Below are 17,020 nucleotides of genomic sequence, written 5' to 3' on the forward strand. Positions count from 1 at the left end.
CAGATTAAGTAAACTACTAAGTGCCCATTCTCTCGCGTCCAAGATATTACAGTGAAATTCACTGAAATAGTCTAAGGCAATGGTTCTCAAACTGTGGGTCATAACCCAAAAGTGGGTCATGATCCCATTTTAATAGGGTCACCAGGGCTAGCTTTAGACTTGCTAGGGCCTGGGGTTGAATTCTATGGCCTCTGTTGTGTCAGACTAGATGATCAGAATCTTCCCTTGTTGCATTAAAACTCTAGGAATGCACAATATGGAAGAAAGAATATATGGAAGAATGACCAATGGAATTGTTTTCTGGTAGTCTTAAAAATCTAGAAAAGAGGATGCTTTATCTGACTTTTTACTGTTACCAATTTAAAAGGAACAAGATTGCAAGTAACTGAAATTCTAGAAAATCCTCTGTGTATACATAATTCAACTATTTTGTGTTTACAAGAAAAAAGTGAAAGTTACAATTCTAATACCTTCAAGAAGATGATCACCAAAATCCTTCCACTTTATAAAGAAAACCCACATTTTGCAAGCAATCAGATGGTTGATAAAGGCAGAAAGGCTTTACTACTACCATACCAGGTATTTTCTGGATTCCTCACATGTACACGGTAAAGACAGAATCCTTAAAATTCCCTGTAAAGTAAATGATCCGATAGGAAAGAAAGCTCCTACTGTATTTGTCTGGACCCTGAACCAATCTCAGAGTTTGGCATAATATACAAGAGAAAAATACTGAAAAGCTTACCACCTCTGAACTAAACTTTCCTTGACAAGAAAAATAAAGCTGCAATTTTGCTCCAAAGAAAGTTGAGCCAGCTACATTGACATACTTATATATTTTTGGGGCAGACCGCTGTAACCCTGTTGGATAAAATCTGAGTCACAGTGACAGTTTTATTAGAACGGGGCTCTACATAAATACTGATTACCAAGGAAATATATTTCTTACAAGCTGAGAGACTTATTTGGATCAAACACAGAGCTTAGTGATTTACTATGCAACTATAATCCCACCTTTTATCAGTGTCTGGCTTCTTCAGCTCTTCAAGGAAGAACCTATTTCTATAAAAACACCTAGCACATTTTGGGTGCTATCACCACACAAATAATAATTACAAAATGATGAAACAATTCAGTCAAATGATTGTTTGACTGAAAGCTATATTTTGGATATGCCACGGTTCTAATTAGCAGTTTGACTTGTTGTGTTATGTGAGGTAGCAAATTTTACACCATGTGCGGATTTCCTTCTGTAAAAGGTAAACTTTGTGATAAAGCTCTTAACAGGTTTTCTCTTGGCCTTTGTACTGGACACACACTGAATACTTTGTGGTGTACAGTAGAAGGTGTTTTTCCATTATACAAGTGGTTGCACATGGTACCCTTTCTTGACATCTTTCATAGACAGTATAATTCAATAAATGAAATTTAACTTCTTCACCGCAGAACAGCTTGTTCCCAGGTGCAAAACAAGAGCGTATGACACACGCACCAATAAAGGGATTACAGAGTGCTGATGCCCGCCCCAAATCCTGTACTTCTTCCCTCTCCTTCCTTATTACTAGACACTTAGCCCTGGGCACCTCTACACTACAGTGGCGCAGTTGTGCCCCCACAAGGCCGTAGTGCAGATGCTGCCTGTATGGAGGGAAGGGGGTTTTCCGTCGCTGGAGTTAACCCATAGGCGATTGGAAGAATTCTTCCAGCAGCGACCAAGCCACCTCAACACCCTTCGTGCGTGGCTCAGCTGACACTGCTCGCAGCCCGGAGCGAAACAGTGAGGTCAAGCTAGTCTTTAGGTGCAGATTAAGCCTTAGGTTAGAAATCGGCTGCTGGGCGCTCGCCCCACGCCGGAGCTGAGCGGGGGGATCGTGCAGGCAGAGGGGGAGCAGCGGGAGGACGCCCAGAGCCCGCTGCGGGTGCGCTGCGGGGGGAGACTCCAAGCTCCCTAGAACCGAAGCGCAGCGGGAGCGGCACGGCGGCGGGCAGCGCCCCCCTCCCACGAAGCGGCTGCTCTCAGCGCGGCCCCGGCTGGCTGAGCCTCCCCCCGCCCCTCCACGGGCCCAGCAGCAGCCGCCGCCCGGGGCAGGGGCCAGCAGAGCGCGCGGGGGGAGGGGCGAGGGAGGGGAACCCGGCGGCCGCGCCCCGCCGCTACCTTCCCAGACGGTGTCGGCGCCCCGGCGCTGCAGGAACTTGTACCAGAAGGTGCCCGCGGCCTCCTCGTCCGGCAGCGCCGCCTCCGCCAACCACAGCGCGGGCTCCTGGGCCGGGAGCGGGGCCGCCGGGCGCGCGGGCCTCATGGGCAGCGCGCGCTGCGGGTCCCACTGGCCCAGCTCCGGCCGCGAGCCGGCCACCATGAGCACCACGTCCCCCGCGGTCAGCCCGGCCGGCAGCACCACCCCGAAGCGGAACAACATGGCAGCGTCACCTCCCGGCCGCCCGAGGGACCGTACAGACCCCGCTTACTTCCGCGTTCGTTCGTCATCACGTAAACGCGTGGCGAACGGGGGCGAGGCACGAAAGGGGCGGGGAGCTAGCACGCGACTCGCCGAGCCACGGGGTGTCGTGGCCCATGCGCATGCGCATGCTGCAGGTGCGGGCGCGGGGGGCAGGGCGATGGAGACGGGAACCCTGGGCGGCGGCGGTGGCAGGTTGCTGAGCGGTGCCACCGCGGGAAGCGGCGCTGGGGGGGGTCAGGCGCTGTCGGAGCGCAGTTTAGCTCTGTGAAATTGTGGCTGCTGCCAGCCCTCTCTGCAACAGATACTGAGCTGCAGCCTTCTCTGTGGGTGCAGCCGGGTGCCCACCCCCAGGGGAGGGCTAACACCTTCCTCGCTCTGGGAGAGTTCACTACCTGCAGAAGTTATCAACGGGAGGGGGCCGCAACAGGGACAACACAGTTCAGCTCTGCTCCTACTGGTCATCTTTTACTAGCAAACCAAACAGCAGTCTGGTAAAGGACAGAGAGACCAATACACAAAACGCCTAGTATTTGCATTACTCGCACTACGTCTTCTGGAAAAGTCCTGTGTTACTCATCAGCCACACCATTGTTGGCATCCTTCTATCTCCCCCTCAAGGCTCGCAGGTTGGGATATAGCTTTTAGAATGTGTTAGGTTCATATATATTTAAGGAGGTTTTAACCCCTTTTCCTTACTTCTTTGAAACTCCACACCCCACTACTTTGGGATGCCCCGTTTTCCATAGGTGAACTTGTGAGTTCCCCTTATTAACATTTACATCACCTTATCATCATAGTAACAGGCAGTTTACCTTAAGGAAGTCTCTAACATTTCACCCTAGCTACTAATGGTCATCTCTTGTAGACACAATTATCCAAACACAGTTATTTTCAAAATATCAGTATATCACAAACAGCCACAAGCTCAGCAAGTTTATTATTAACTTACTTATGCTAATTTAACTTTTTAATATAGCTAATTTATCCTAAGATCTAATTTGGCTAAGCTAAGTATTTTACAAGCCTGAGACTTACACATGAATTAATATTTATATTTCATCCCTGTGTCTTCAATATATCTGCTATATTTTATCTTTGGTTACTGACCACATAGCTAAAGCGTTTCAACAAAGGTTTGAGCAAGCTCAAACAAATAATCCTATTCCTTTCCTCATATAGAAAGATGTTGGTTTTGTAACCAGCTACCCCTTTAAATATAGCATTGCTCACATTACTGTTTATACTACAGAATCTGTTAGACTCCAGTAGAGGTTAGGTCCCCATTGTGCTATGTCAGGTTTCAGAGTAAGAGCTGTGTTAGTCTGTATTCACAAAAAGAAAAGGAGGTCTTGTGGCACCTTAGAGACTAACCAATTTATTTCAGCATAAGCTTTCGTGAGCTACAGCTGTAGCTCACGAAAGCTTATGCTGAAATAAATTGGTTAGTCTCTAAGGTGCCACAAGTACTCCTTTTCTTTTTGTGCTATGTGCTGTACATACAAATAAAGAGATAGTGTCTACACTGACTAGCTTAGAGTTTAAGGCCCCAATCTTGCAAACACCTACTCAGACTAGAAGTGTTTGCAGGATTGGTGCCTGTGGGGAATGTTAAGTAATGTGTTCAGTTAGTGTTATTTTGTATATGGAGTTATAGGGAAAGTGAAGCTTGTGGTTGGACATAAGACAGTGAGGTAACATCTGAGGACTCTGTAAATGCATTTTCATTGCTAGGAACCATCTTAGAATGTTCAGCTGAATTCCAGCAGGCATGGGCAAGGACAATTGGAAGAGAGAAAGTATAAACAGAGCACTTTATATATAATCTGTCCTGTACCTAAAACACGCACTCTTTTAGGAGGAATGCAAATATATTTTTCTAATTTATATGTTTGTTTTTTAGATGCATAAATTAATTGGACAGCACTACCCAGAATCAAAGAAAGATTCTTTACTGAAAATTTCAACAACTATTATCTCTTTTTTTAAAGAAACACCACAAAGTGAACTCAGGGGTTTAAAGTGTGATGTTAAAATGATTGTGCTAATAATAGGAAACTGAAGCTAATGAACTACCTAGACCAATTAATGAGGCACAGACCCAACTCCTGTAATTAAAGTCTAATTGCATGACTTAACTATTTCAGATCTCTGTTTGCTCTAATCTAATGAAACCACAGTAACAGAGAAAAGTAGAGAATTTAGCTTTTATATGCGATGTCTGGGGGAAGACTATTAAGCAAATTAAGAAGCTGGTTATCACATAAAACTTCGTTGATAAAGAGAGAAACATTGTTTTGGCACTATTGCATAGCAGAAATAACAACTCCAGAGGTTGCTGTAACTGTTTGGTGCTGGTTTATGATGTAAGAGTATATTTTGTGCAGGATAGATTATAAAAATTATGACAAGAATATCCATTTTAGTAAGTGCACTTAATCTTGAGATTTATACTGTGATATTAGATAAGCAATCCCTTGTGTTTAGCTCTATTAGTATTATTTAAAAGGAAGCATAGGGTAGTATGAATATGCAGTAACATTTTTATAGAGTAAATAATTTGCTACTGTTGTCAGTATGTATTTGATTTTCCAGAAGCCTATATCTGTAATGAAATGCCAAATCTAACATAGACATTGCAGGACTGTTAAAATCACTATGAAAATATTCCAGCCCATTTGAATTTTGCATGTAACAGTGCATGTAAGTCATAGCAAGAGCTGATGATAAAACTTTCCCCTTAAGAGTCTATCTCAAGCCTTAAATCAAATCCTAACGGCTTTAATCAAACTGAATTATTTTTACATTATATTGACTTAACTGATGTAATGGCAAAGACCATCTGAGCTCATTAGGCTCAGCTGTGCAAAGCTTATGTGATGTTACTGGCTATTTGTGAAAATGTAAGAAATTATTGAATAAATTATGACAAGTTTCAGAGTAACAGCCGTGTTAGCCTGTATTCGCAAAAAGAAAAGGAGTACTTGTGGCACCTTAGAGACTAACCAATTTATTTGAGCATGAGCTTTCTACCAGGTGCTTTGAGACTGTGTCTCAAAAGTGACAAGTTTGTGTGTGTAGGGGGATGCGGGGGTGAGAAAACCTGGATTTGTGCTGGAAATGGCCCACCTTGATTATCATGCACATTGTAGGGAGAGTGGTCACTTTGGATGAGCTATTACCAGCAGGATAGTGAGTTTGTGTGTGGGGGGGTGAAGGGTGAGAAAACCTGGATTTGTGCTGGAAATGGCCCAACTTGATGATCACTTTAGATAAGCTATTATCAGCAGGACAGTGGGGTGGGAGGAGGTATTGTTTCATGATCTCTGTGTGTATATAATGTCTGCTGCAGTTTCCACGGTATGCATCCAATGAAGTGAGCTGTAGCTCACGAAAGCTCATGCTCAAATAAATTGGTTAGTCTCTAAGGTGCCACAAGTACTCCTTTTCTTTTTGAATAAATTATACTCTGTGTCTGCATGTGCTATTTTATAAAGGATTATAGTACTATAAAGACATTTGCTATCTTGTTTTGAAGGCTTTAATCATGAGGCTAACATTTACCACAGTTACAGGAACACAATGAGATGTCTTGGAGGTGCTAATATTCTCTTTTCTTTTTAACATCTAATCTAGTCTAAAGATTAAATGGCAGCAATAACTTTGCTCATCTAATTTAAAACAGTTACACTGTTACCATATAGAAGCACACTGCGGTATTCAACGTAAAACATGAATTGCTAAAAACCTTTCCCTTGCGCAGTATTATTTATAATTTATATAAAATAACATTCACCTTTTTAACATTGCCTTTATGACCTTTTTCACACAATCACACCAGTTTGTAGTTCTTACTTATAGTTTCTTGATATTTGTTTTTACTAGTGATTTTATGAAAAGATAGTACTTAATGCTATATAGACCTGATCAAAGCCAATTGATGTCAATGAAAGGACACCCCATTGGACTTAAATGGTTATTGGAGGATGACCAAAAAAAAATTAGTAATTACTTATTCATAACACAGCATGTTGAAATACACGGTTCAGTACTAGTAAAGCTGGTGATGGTCAAAAAATCTGAAAGTATTTAATAATGCCAGGGCTGAGTGTACTCTTAGTACTTGAACTTAGATACCACAGGGGGTCCACAAAAGACTACCTCATTTGGGAGTGGGATGGAGGCCAGAGTTATAACTCTCATCCCCGCCTGTGTTGGCCAATATAGCTTACCCCATGTAGGGATGAGAAGAGTTGTATGTTAATTGCAAAAGCAGCCTTGAGTCTAGGAGATCTTTCCAGTCAAGTATTTCCCTACAAGTGTCACTACAGTAATGGGCAAAAAAGGTGGGAACGATACATTATAAAGACAGGTTTCAGAGTAACAGCCATGTTAGTCTGTATTCGCAAAAAGAAAAGGAGTGCTTGTGGCACCTTAGAGACTAACCAATTTATTTGAGCATGAGCTTTCATGAGCTACAGCTCACTTCATCGGTGAGCTGTAGCTCACGAAAGCTTATGCTCAAATAAATTGGTTAGTCTCTAAGGTGCCACAAAGTACTCCTTTTCTTTTTACATTATAAAGATTCTCAATACAGAAAGAAGTTATAAACACCATAGACCATTAAAAAATGTCTGCAAAGGCAATACTGTCTAGTGGTTTCAAGTAGGGACGGTGTGAGGACTCAGAACTCTGGGGTTTTACTCTTGACTCTGCTACACACCTGCTATGTGAACTTTGGCAAAATTTTACCTCTCTGTACCTTCATTTACCCATCAGTACAATAGCTATCAATTACATCTTGTTCTTACAGAAGTCACAGCCCAGAAGGAGAGGATCTAGGGGGGCTTTAAGCCACTTTTACATCCTCCCATCCTGGGCTGTTTTGGGTGTTGGGCATGCCCTCTGCTGTAACTTAAAAGCCCAGAGGGCCTGTACAAGCTCTGAAGGCTTTCCCAAGTACCATGTGGGCTACAGAACTGCCCCGAATCAGTGCAGCACTGCATGATGCAAACTCATTCTCCAAGATATCCTCCTGCAAAGACGTCCTTATTTCTTTCTTCTGCAGTGCTTGCACTGAGGCAATTCTTCCTTGACCGAGTACAGGGCTTTTAGGGCCCCCTTACACTACTCTGACCCTTTAACCTCATATGAAGGGGCTGGAATGGGGGTGAGGATCTCACTCACAGGGTTTATACATAATACGTATCTACCTCAGAGGGGTGTTGAGCAGGGTGGATAAAAATCAATTTAAAAAAATCTGATTTTTTTAATTTACATCAGATTTTTTTAATACAATGTTTTTTGAGGAAAAAAATTATCTAAAGATAGTTTTAATTAAGATACATTATAGCTTAAAGATATCTCATCACGTAATAGGGATTAAAAATTCTAATTCTATAGTATGAGAATACATTAATATAATGTTTAAGAAAAGTTTTGTAAATGAATTCCAATAGTTCATGAATTAGGGACCCAATCTTATGGGGTTCCAGGGGCTTCTGTATAGATTATTTAGGTTAATCTTTCTATCTACACACTGGGACTCAGTGCTCAGTCTAGAAGATGCCATCAGAGATGCTCAATTTTGCAATTCTCAGACTGTGGATTTGGGTCTCCAGAAATAACATGCTTGTTAACAGCAAAAATCTTTTAAAATAAATAATATATAGAGGGGAGAGATAACAGACCTCTACCCTATTGTCCCTCAGCAAATTTGTGTACATAGAGTCAATCCCTGACCACTCTCTAAAAGTGCAAAGTTTCAAAAAGGTCGATAAATAGAAGATTGTTGGAGGCAGAATAGATCTGGACAAGGAGAAGCAGTCTGGAGATAAATGTTAGAAGGGAGGGACAAGCAGTAGAAACAAAAGTGAAACTATTTGAGCAGCATATTCCAGAAGTCTTGAGGTCTTTCTGAGTGTAGCCTTCATTGATTTGAGATCTAACATACCATTCTCTCACGAGAAGGGAAAACCTATAATGGCAGCAGGCCATAAAAGAGATCCAGTTTGGGAATATTTTAATGAAGTTCCGCTACCTGTGGGTAAGACAGGCATGTGTGCAAAATGCAAACAGCGCAACAAAGAAATGCAAGGCCTAATTGCCCGAATGAAACAACATCATGAGAAATGTTCCTTCTCAGGCACAAGCTGCGTTGAAGATGATGAAAGGAACATGTGTGAACATGCAGGATCTTCAGGTTGGTAAACTTTTTTATTTCATACTTCTTAAGGACTGCCGGTCTTCCTTCTGGACTAAAGAGCCTTTTCAGCTTGGAAAAGAGGAGACTGAGGGGGGATATGATAGAGGTATATAAAATCATGAGTGGTGTGGAGAAAGTGAATAAGGAAAAGTTATTTACTTGTTCCCATAATATAAGGAGTAGGGGCCACCAAATGAAATTAATGGGCAGCAGGTTTAAAACAAATAAAAGGAAGTTCTTCTTCCACAGGTTGACTATGCTCTGAGTGAACTCCTTGCCTGAGGAGGTTGTGAAGGCTAGAACTATAACAGGGTTTAAAAGAGAACTGTATAAATTCATGGAGTTTAAGTCCATTAATGGCTATTAGCTAGGATGGGTAAGGAATGGTGTCCCTAGCCTCTGTTTGTCAAGAGTGTGGAGATGGATGGCAGGAGAGAGATCACTTGATCTTCGCCTGTTTTATTACTGACCCTGTTGAAATTTGGAAGGAACTGAGTAAGATCTTAAAAAGAGAAATATGCAATGACAGAATTAAATTACAAGCATTAAAAAACAAATGGAACAAGCACCATCTCCAGCTCATTTTCTTGCAAATATTCTCCGTACTTGGTACCATGGTCAAACAACTGCTGAAGAAGAGGAGTTGGCTATGACATGGACATACAGCAATCATCCCTCAATACTGCCAACTATAATAAACTTCAGAGCTAAGGGTGAACCATTCAAGAAATATGTGTTTGCTGATAGAAAAGGAATACTTGTGGCACCTTAGAGACTAACCAATTTATTTGAGCATAAGCTTTCATGAGCTACAGCTCACTTCATCGGATGCATAAAGTGGAAAATGCAGTGAGGATGTTTTATACACACAAACCATGAAAAAATGGGTGTTTATCACTTCAAAAGGTTCTCTCTCCCCCCACCCCACTCTCCTGCTGGTAATAGCTTATCTAAAGTGATCACTCTCCTTACAATGTGTATGATAATCAAGGTGGGCCATTTCCAGCACAAATCCAGGGTTTAACAAGAACGTCTGAGGAACAGTGTGTGTTGGGGGGGGGGGGGGAAGAGGGTAGGAAAAAACAAGGGGAAATAGGTTACCTTGCATAATGACTTAACCATTCCCAGTTAAAGCCTAAGTTAGGCCTATTGAAGCCTAAATTAATTGTATCCAATTTGCAAATGAACTCCAATTCAGCATTCTCTTGCTGGAGTCTGGTTTTGAAGTTTTTCTGTTGTAATATTGCAACTTTCATGTCTGTAATCGCGTGACCAGAGAGATTGAAGTGTTCTCCGACTGGTTTATGAATGTTATAATTCTTGACATCTGATTTGTGTCCATTATGCTCAAATAAATTGGTTAGTCTCTAAGGTGCCACAAGTACTCCTTTTCTTTTTGCGAATACAGACTAACACGGCAGCTACTCTGAAACCTGTGTTTGCTGATGATGTTTTAAAGAAAGTCACACCAGTGAACTGGAGGAAGTCACTCAAGCACTTGGATTCAGAGACTGTTGAAGTGATCATCTCACTTTTAACAGCAGTAGATTCTTCTGCTGGTGTAGAAAGAATATTTTCTTCCTTTGAACTAATTCATTCCAAACTGAGAAATCGTTTGGGACCTGAAAAAGCAGGAAAGTTTGTTTTTCTTTTCCAGATTATGAACAAACAGGAAAATGAACGTGAAGACAACTGAGTTAGCTGCAGAAGCCATGTTGCAGAAGTTCTCATGTTGACCTGGCTGACATATTTAAAAAAAAATTTACTATTTCATTTAACTATTTTAGTTAAAAACAACTTTAACAAAAACAAACCTGATTTTAAAAAACTTGAATGTTTAACTAAATTCAAAAATTCATATACTTGTTTTGTTAAAATATGTTTGCTGTTGAAGAAAAAAATCCAGAATACATAATGTTGTTTAAATTAAATAAAACAATTTAAATGTCTGTCTGGTCATGTTCTCCTCCTAATACAGCATAGCAAGAAAATCCTCCAAATATTAATGATTAACCTGTTGAATTGGAGATAGTTCACCTCCCAATGACTTCATAAATATCTGCTTCAATTACCTTTGGTAAATGAAATAACCAAACAATCATTCATTTCCTGATATAGCTGTAAAACTAATCTGAAAAGTTTTCAAAATAAATCACTTAAAAAATGTAGAGTGTGTACCTTCTAAAAATGAAACCTATATCTATCTCTGAATTGTGAGATATCCCTTCCCCTAAGCCCCCTCCCCCAAGTGACACAGCTGGGGACAGGGCGAGGGAAGCAGACCGGGCTGCTCCCAGCCCCCCACTAATCCCCCAGGCCACTCTGGGCCTGTAGGGCCCCCCAAAATGCCTCCCCACAGCTCCTGCCTCCCAGACCCGGGGGGGGGGAGGCCTGCTTTATCGCGTTGTATGCGAACCCGTGTTATATTGGGTCACGTTTTATCGGGGTAGAGGTGTATATATTAAGGTTATAACAATGAACAAGAATGCACTTTTATGTAGAAATCCATGATTAAAACGAGTCTTCTTGACTAGTGGTTTAAATCAATTTGATTTAAATCAAATCCACCCTGGTGCTGAGACTTACTTAGGTTTGCAAAGTACTTTGAGGTCCTCAGGTGAAAGGTGCTGCATAACAGTAAGTGCAAATTATTATTGCAAAGTCAATCTAATTATAACAATTGGGGTCTTAGAAGAAAAAAGATTCAGTTTGAAATGAGGCACAAAACAAAAGAACATATATGGCTGTATTTGACATCAAAACACTATTCCATTAGAGGAGGGAGTGGGTGACCCAAAATTAATGTGACATACACAATATGAGTGTTTACAAAGAAAAAATGTTTCCTTTGTAGAGACAAACCTAATATAACCCTTTCATTTTTCAAAAGCAAATACTCACAATCCATAGTAACAGACCTGCAATGGTACCCAATTAACGTAGTATCTGTAACAGTGCATCGTTGTAGTCTATCCTTAGAAATATCCTTAGAAATGAATGCACTTTAGCAACTTCTACCAGTTGGCAGAAAATTCCTATATTTTACCTTCCTGGCACTTGCTTTAAGAAAGAGTTACTGCTTAGTTTTCACGATTACGTGGGGTTCTCTGTTGTAAATGCATTATGCATGACTAACAACACTTGAAGTCCAAGCAGCAGAGGGCAAAACATTAGGCACTGATTAATCTGGAAGATCTGAGTTTCACTTAAGTAATATTAATTGTGCTTCATTTGCCTTCTTTAGAATATTGGTGGCTGCAATTTTTTGTCTTGAATTCAGGAACAAACCAAAATCCCCACTGTTGTATAAAAGGGGAGGAGGGGCATGGGAGTGCCATGGTCAGTTTCCAAGCAACTATGGGAAACAGAGTGAAATTAGAAAAGAAGATTTTCACTATACTCTCTAGCACCCGATGTTATGCTTTTAGCATAGCTACAGCTCTGTAGTTTTATTGGAAGTTATAATGGTATCAGAAAAATGAAAGAGATTATGTATAGATGGGCATATGCTTGAGACTAGATCCAGCTGACCACATTGTAACAATTAATATAGCAGATGTAACCCATTTCCTGTTAAAAAATTAAAGTTAATAACAGTAATAATAGTAATAGTGGGAGGGGGAGAACAGTCAGGCTTTTCATAACCCTGTACTTCTTGGATCATTTAACTGTGTTTCCATCAACCTTTGTAAAAAGGGGAGGAAATGGTGTGGAGGAGGGAAATATAGCTAGATTGGTTTATCATCATTATTATTAAACATACAATGCCCAGGTGCTCTTTGGCGTGCAACATAAAAAAATTAAATCATGTTTGGAGATGGTGCAGGTGGGCTCTCATTTCACCCCTTGACAACCTCCTCCAGTTTTGTAAAAATCTAGGCATCTAACCTTCTCCTATTGTTGTCTCCTTTATATTGACACAGGAGAGTGACCAAGTACCTTGTAGCAAAGTTCGCTATGGAAGGAGAAAAAGGCAAAATAGAAGAAAATTGGATTTGTGATTAAAAAACTGGGATTAGAAAGCACCCATCACACCTGAAAAGCAAATCTAATTGGCATCCATTCAGAAGTGAACAGATAGGTACTTTGAATACACTCTTATCCTTAGAAGGTTATTCCTGTGTAAAGACAAAGGCCACTGGAGGAGCATCCAGAGAAGTTATGGAGATATCATACTATATCCTGAATCTTTTATTTCCACAGTTGAACAGCAAGCCATGACCACACAAAGGTTGATTACATGTTTCTCTAGAGTCAAGCTGTCAAAGATGAGGCCTAAAGGAATTGGATATAGCTTTTGCTAATTTGAGTATTTCACTAGTTATCAAAATAAGACTATAAATTGATAAGTATCCAATAGCATTTAGTATTTCTGTATTTAAAAAATCACAAGTTTTATTCCATAATCTAGAGGTGAATGGAATTATCATGTAATATTATATATTTAAATAAACTTTAATATTATTTCTGTACCAGTGTACTGAACACATTCCTTCATCATCTTGACTCCGTGTATTCAGCAATTCTGCAGCCACAGACTTGTGCTCCAGAATTTTATCTTTCATTTAAACAAAAATTCTGGGGCATATCCTCAGCAGGGATAAATCAGCATAGCTCTTTTTTAACTCAACGGACTTACATAACATAGAATAATACCTGCTGAGGAATCAACACAGTTTCTATTCGGTGGCTGCAAAGAAAAACTTGAAAATATGAACCGAGTGTAAACCAAATGCAGTGATGGTCTGACCGGAGTTTGCAGACAGCCTAAAACAATAGTTCTGGGAGGCATGACTTGCCCCATTTATATCAATAGACGATTAATACTGAAATTTAAAGATGACAGTCTGTGGTATACTGAAAAATGAAAATGTAGGAAGAGTATAAAGTAAACTGAATAACAAAACAAACAACACAGGAGCTACTGCACTGACTATATTATTCTTTTTCATATTTAATTCAATACAAAACCTATATTATAGGATTATCTGAAGCAGTCACAGATGGAATCTAGCAATCTTGTGACTGAATTTAGGCAGTAACTCTTTCAGAAATTATGATTCGATGCAGGAAGTATTGTTTGAAATTTTTGGCTTGTATTATGCAGGAGAACAGATTGGATTAACACAAAGTTCCTAATGTCTTTAAAACCCATTAATTTAAGTCCACTTGTCACATAGAACCTGTGGCTTTGGTTATACTAAAAACATTAATGACATCTCATAGGATCTCATAGCTGATATTCTGATTTTGAAGTCCTTTATGCACAGGTTTCTATGAATTCCCTGGAAAAATCCTTACAGCTTCAAATTTAACAGGAATGGTTTGTGGCAGTAGACAATTTTTGAATCAAATCTGAGGTTGTTCAAACATGCCACTGAGAAGGGGCCTGGGAAACTAGCAGGAAAGGGCCAGAGTCAATAAAATTGCATGGCTCTTTAAGGGAAGTTGAGGGAATGATGTGGAGGAGACCCACAAGAAAAGGATATAAATATGCACAACTATAGAAACAGGGAGCCACTGGTGTGGACTTACTCTGCATTACTCTGCTAATTCCCCTTTTTTGCCCACCTGGTTCATCTGGGCAACTGGCTGTGTTCCCAATAACAGCCACTAAGGATACCTAGAGGGAGTTTTTGCTGCTTCAATCAACATCAACAATATTCACTGAGCTTTATGTCTATATTCAGCATAAACATTATATACATAAAAAGAAAAGGAGTACTTGTGGCACCTTAGAGACTAACCAATTTATTTGAGCATGAGCTTTCGTGAGCTACAGCTCACTTCATCAGATGTTTACCGTGGAAACTGCAGCAGACTTTATATACACACAGAAATCATGAAACAATACCTCCTCCCACCCCACTGTCCTGCTGGTAATAGCTTATCTAAAGTGATCAACAGGTGGGCCATTTCCAGCACAAATCCAGGTTTTCTCACCCTCCACCCCCCCACACAAATTCACTCTCCTGCTGGTGCTAGCCCATCCAAAGTGACAACTCTTTACATAATCAAGTCGGGCTATTTCCTGCATAGATCAAGGTTTTCTCACATCCCCCCCACCCCCATACACACACAAACTCACTCTCCTGCTGGTAATAGCTCATCTAAACTGACAAAAGAAAAAAAACACTAAACTTTCTAAACTACTACATGCTACAAGGGGCCACAGCAATGGTTCCCTCACCCCACCTAGCAATATTGTTAACCTATCCAACTATACTCTCAGCCCAGCAGAAGCAGCTGTTCTATCTCGGGGCCTCTCCTTCTGCCCCTCCACCCCCACGAACATGATACAGTTCTGTGGTGACCTAGAATCCTATTTTCGACGTCTCCGTCTCAAGGAATATTTCCAAAATACCTCTGAACAACATACTAATCCACAGAGGTCTCCCTGCCAACACTACAGAAAGAGGGATTCTAGATGGACTCCTCCTGAAGGTCGAAACAGCAGACTGGACTTCTACATAGAGTGCTTCCGCCGACGTGCACGGGCTGAAATTGTGGAAAAGCAGCATCACTTGCCCCATAACCTCAGCCATGCGGAACGCAATGCCATCCACAGCCTCAGAAACAACTCTGACATCATAATCAAAAAGGCTGACAAAGGAGGTGCTGTTGTCATCATGAATAGGTCGGAATATGAACAAGAGGCTGCTCGGCAGCTCTCCAACACGAGTTTCTACAAGCCATTACCCTATGATCCCACTGAGAGTTACCAAAAGCAACTACAGCATTTGCTCAAGAAACTTCCTGAAAAAGCACAAGATCAAATCCGCACAGACACACCCCTGGAACCCCGACCTGGGATATTCTATCTACTACCCAAGATCCATAAACCTGGAAATCCTGGGCGCCCCATCATCTCAGGCATTGGCACCCTGACAGCAGGATTGTCTGGCTATGTAGACTCCCTCCTCAGGCCCTACGCTACCAGCACTCCCAGCTACCTTCGAGACACCACTGACTTCCTGAGGAAACTTCAATCCATCGGTGATCTTCCTGATAACACCATCCTGGCTACTATGGATGTAGAAGCCCTCTACACCAACATTCCACACAAAGATGGACTACAAGCCGTCAAGAACACTATCCCCGATAATGTCACGGCTAACCTGGTGGCTGAACTTTGTGACTTTGTCCTTACCCATAACTATTTCACATTTGGGGACAATGTATACCTTCAGATCAGCGGCACTGCTATGGGTACCCGCATGGCCCCACAGTATGCCAACATTTTTATGGCTGATTTAGAACAACGCTTCCTCAGCTCTCGTCCCCTAAAGCCCCTACTCTACTTGCGCTATATTGATGACATCTTCATCATCTGGACCCATGGAAAAGAAGCCCTTGAGGAATTCCACCATGATTTCAACAATTTCCATCCCACCACCAACCTCAGCCTGGTCCAGTCCACACAAGAGATCCACTTCCTGGACACTACAGTGCTAATAAACAATGGCCACATAAACACCACCCTATACCGTAAACCTACTGACCGCTATTCCTACCTGCATGCCTCCAGCTTTCACCCTGACCACACCACACGATCCATCGTCTACAGCCAAGCTCTGCGATACAACCGCATTTGCTCCAACCCCTCAGACAGAGACAAACACCTACAAGATCTCTGTCAAGCTTTCTTACAACTACAATACCCACCTGCAGAAGTAAAGAAACAGATTGATAGAGCCAGAAGAGTTCCCAGAAGTTACCTACTACAGGACAGGCCTAACAAAGAAAATAACAGAACGCCACTAGCCGTCACCTTCAGCCCCCAACTAAAACCCCTCCAACGCATTATTAAGGATCTACAACCTATCCTAAAGGATGACCCAACACTCTCACAAGTCTTGGGAGACAGGCCAGTCCTTGCCTACAGACAGCCCCGCAACCTGAAGCAAATACTCACCAACAACCACATACCACACAACAGAACCACTAACCCAGGAACTTATCCTTGCAACAAAGCCCGTTGCCAATTGTGCCCACATATCTATTCAGGGGACACCATCACAGGGCCTAATAACATCAGCCACACTATCAGAGGCTCGTTCACCTGCACATCCACCAATGTGATCTATGCCATCATGTGCCAGCAATGCCCCTCTGCCATGTACATTGGTCAAACTGGACAGTCTCTACGTAAAAGAATAAATGGACACAAATCAGATGTCAAGAATTATAACATTCATAAACCAGTCGGAGAACACTTCAATCTCTCTGGTCACGCAATCACAGACATGAAGGTCGCTATCTTAAAACAAAAAAACTTCAAATCCAGACTCCAGCGAGAAACTGCTGAATTGGAATTCATTTGCAAATTGGATACTATTAATTTAGGCTTAAATAGAGA

At 41.4% G+C, this 17,020-nt stretch overlaps 1 protein-coding gene across 2 annotated transcripts in view; it reads right to left on the bottom strand.

Moving 5' to 3' along the window:
- EPM2A (EPM2A glucan phosphatase, laforin) overlaps positions 1 to 2,581 on the bottom strand; it is a 50,710-nt gene extending 48,129 nt beyond the window's left edge. The window contains exon 1 of one of the 2 annotated variants that reach the window (XM_073337536.2): positions 2,156 to 2,581. In XM_073337536.2, coding sequence (XP_073193637.1) covers positions 2,156 to 2,417 — 262 coding nt within the window. In that variant the 5' untranslated portion in view covers positions 2,418 to 2,581. The remainder of the gene's footprint in view (positions 1 to 2,155) is intronic. The other variant, XM_073337537.1, reaches the window with a different exon arrangement.
- Between the last annotated feature and the right edge of the window lie 14,439 nt (positions 2,582 to 17,020).

The sequence above is a fragment of the Lepidochelys kempii genome, chromosome 3 (genome assembly GCF_965140285.1).
Source record: "Lepidochelys kempii isolate rLepKem1 chromosome 3, rLepKem1.hap1, whole genome shotgun sequence".
Lineage (NCBI taxonomy): Eukaryota > Metazoa > Chordata > Testudines > Cheloniidae > Lepidochelys > Lepidochelys kempii.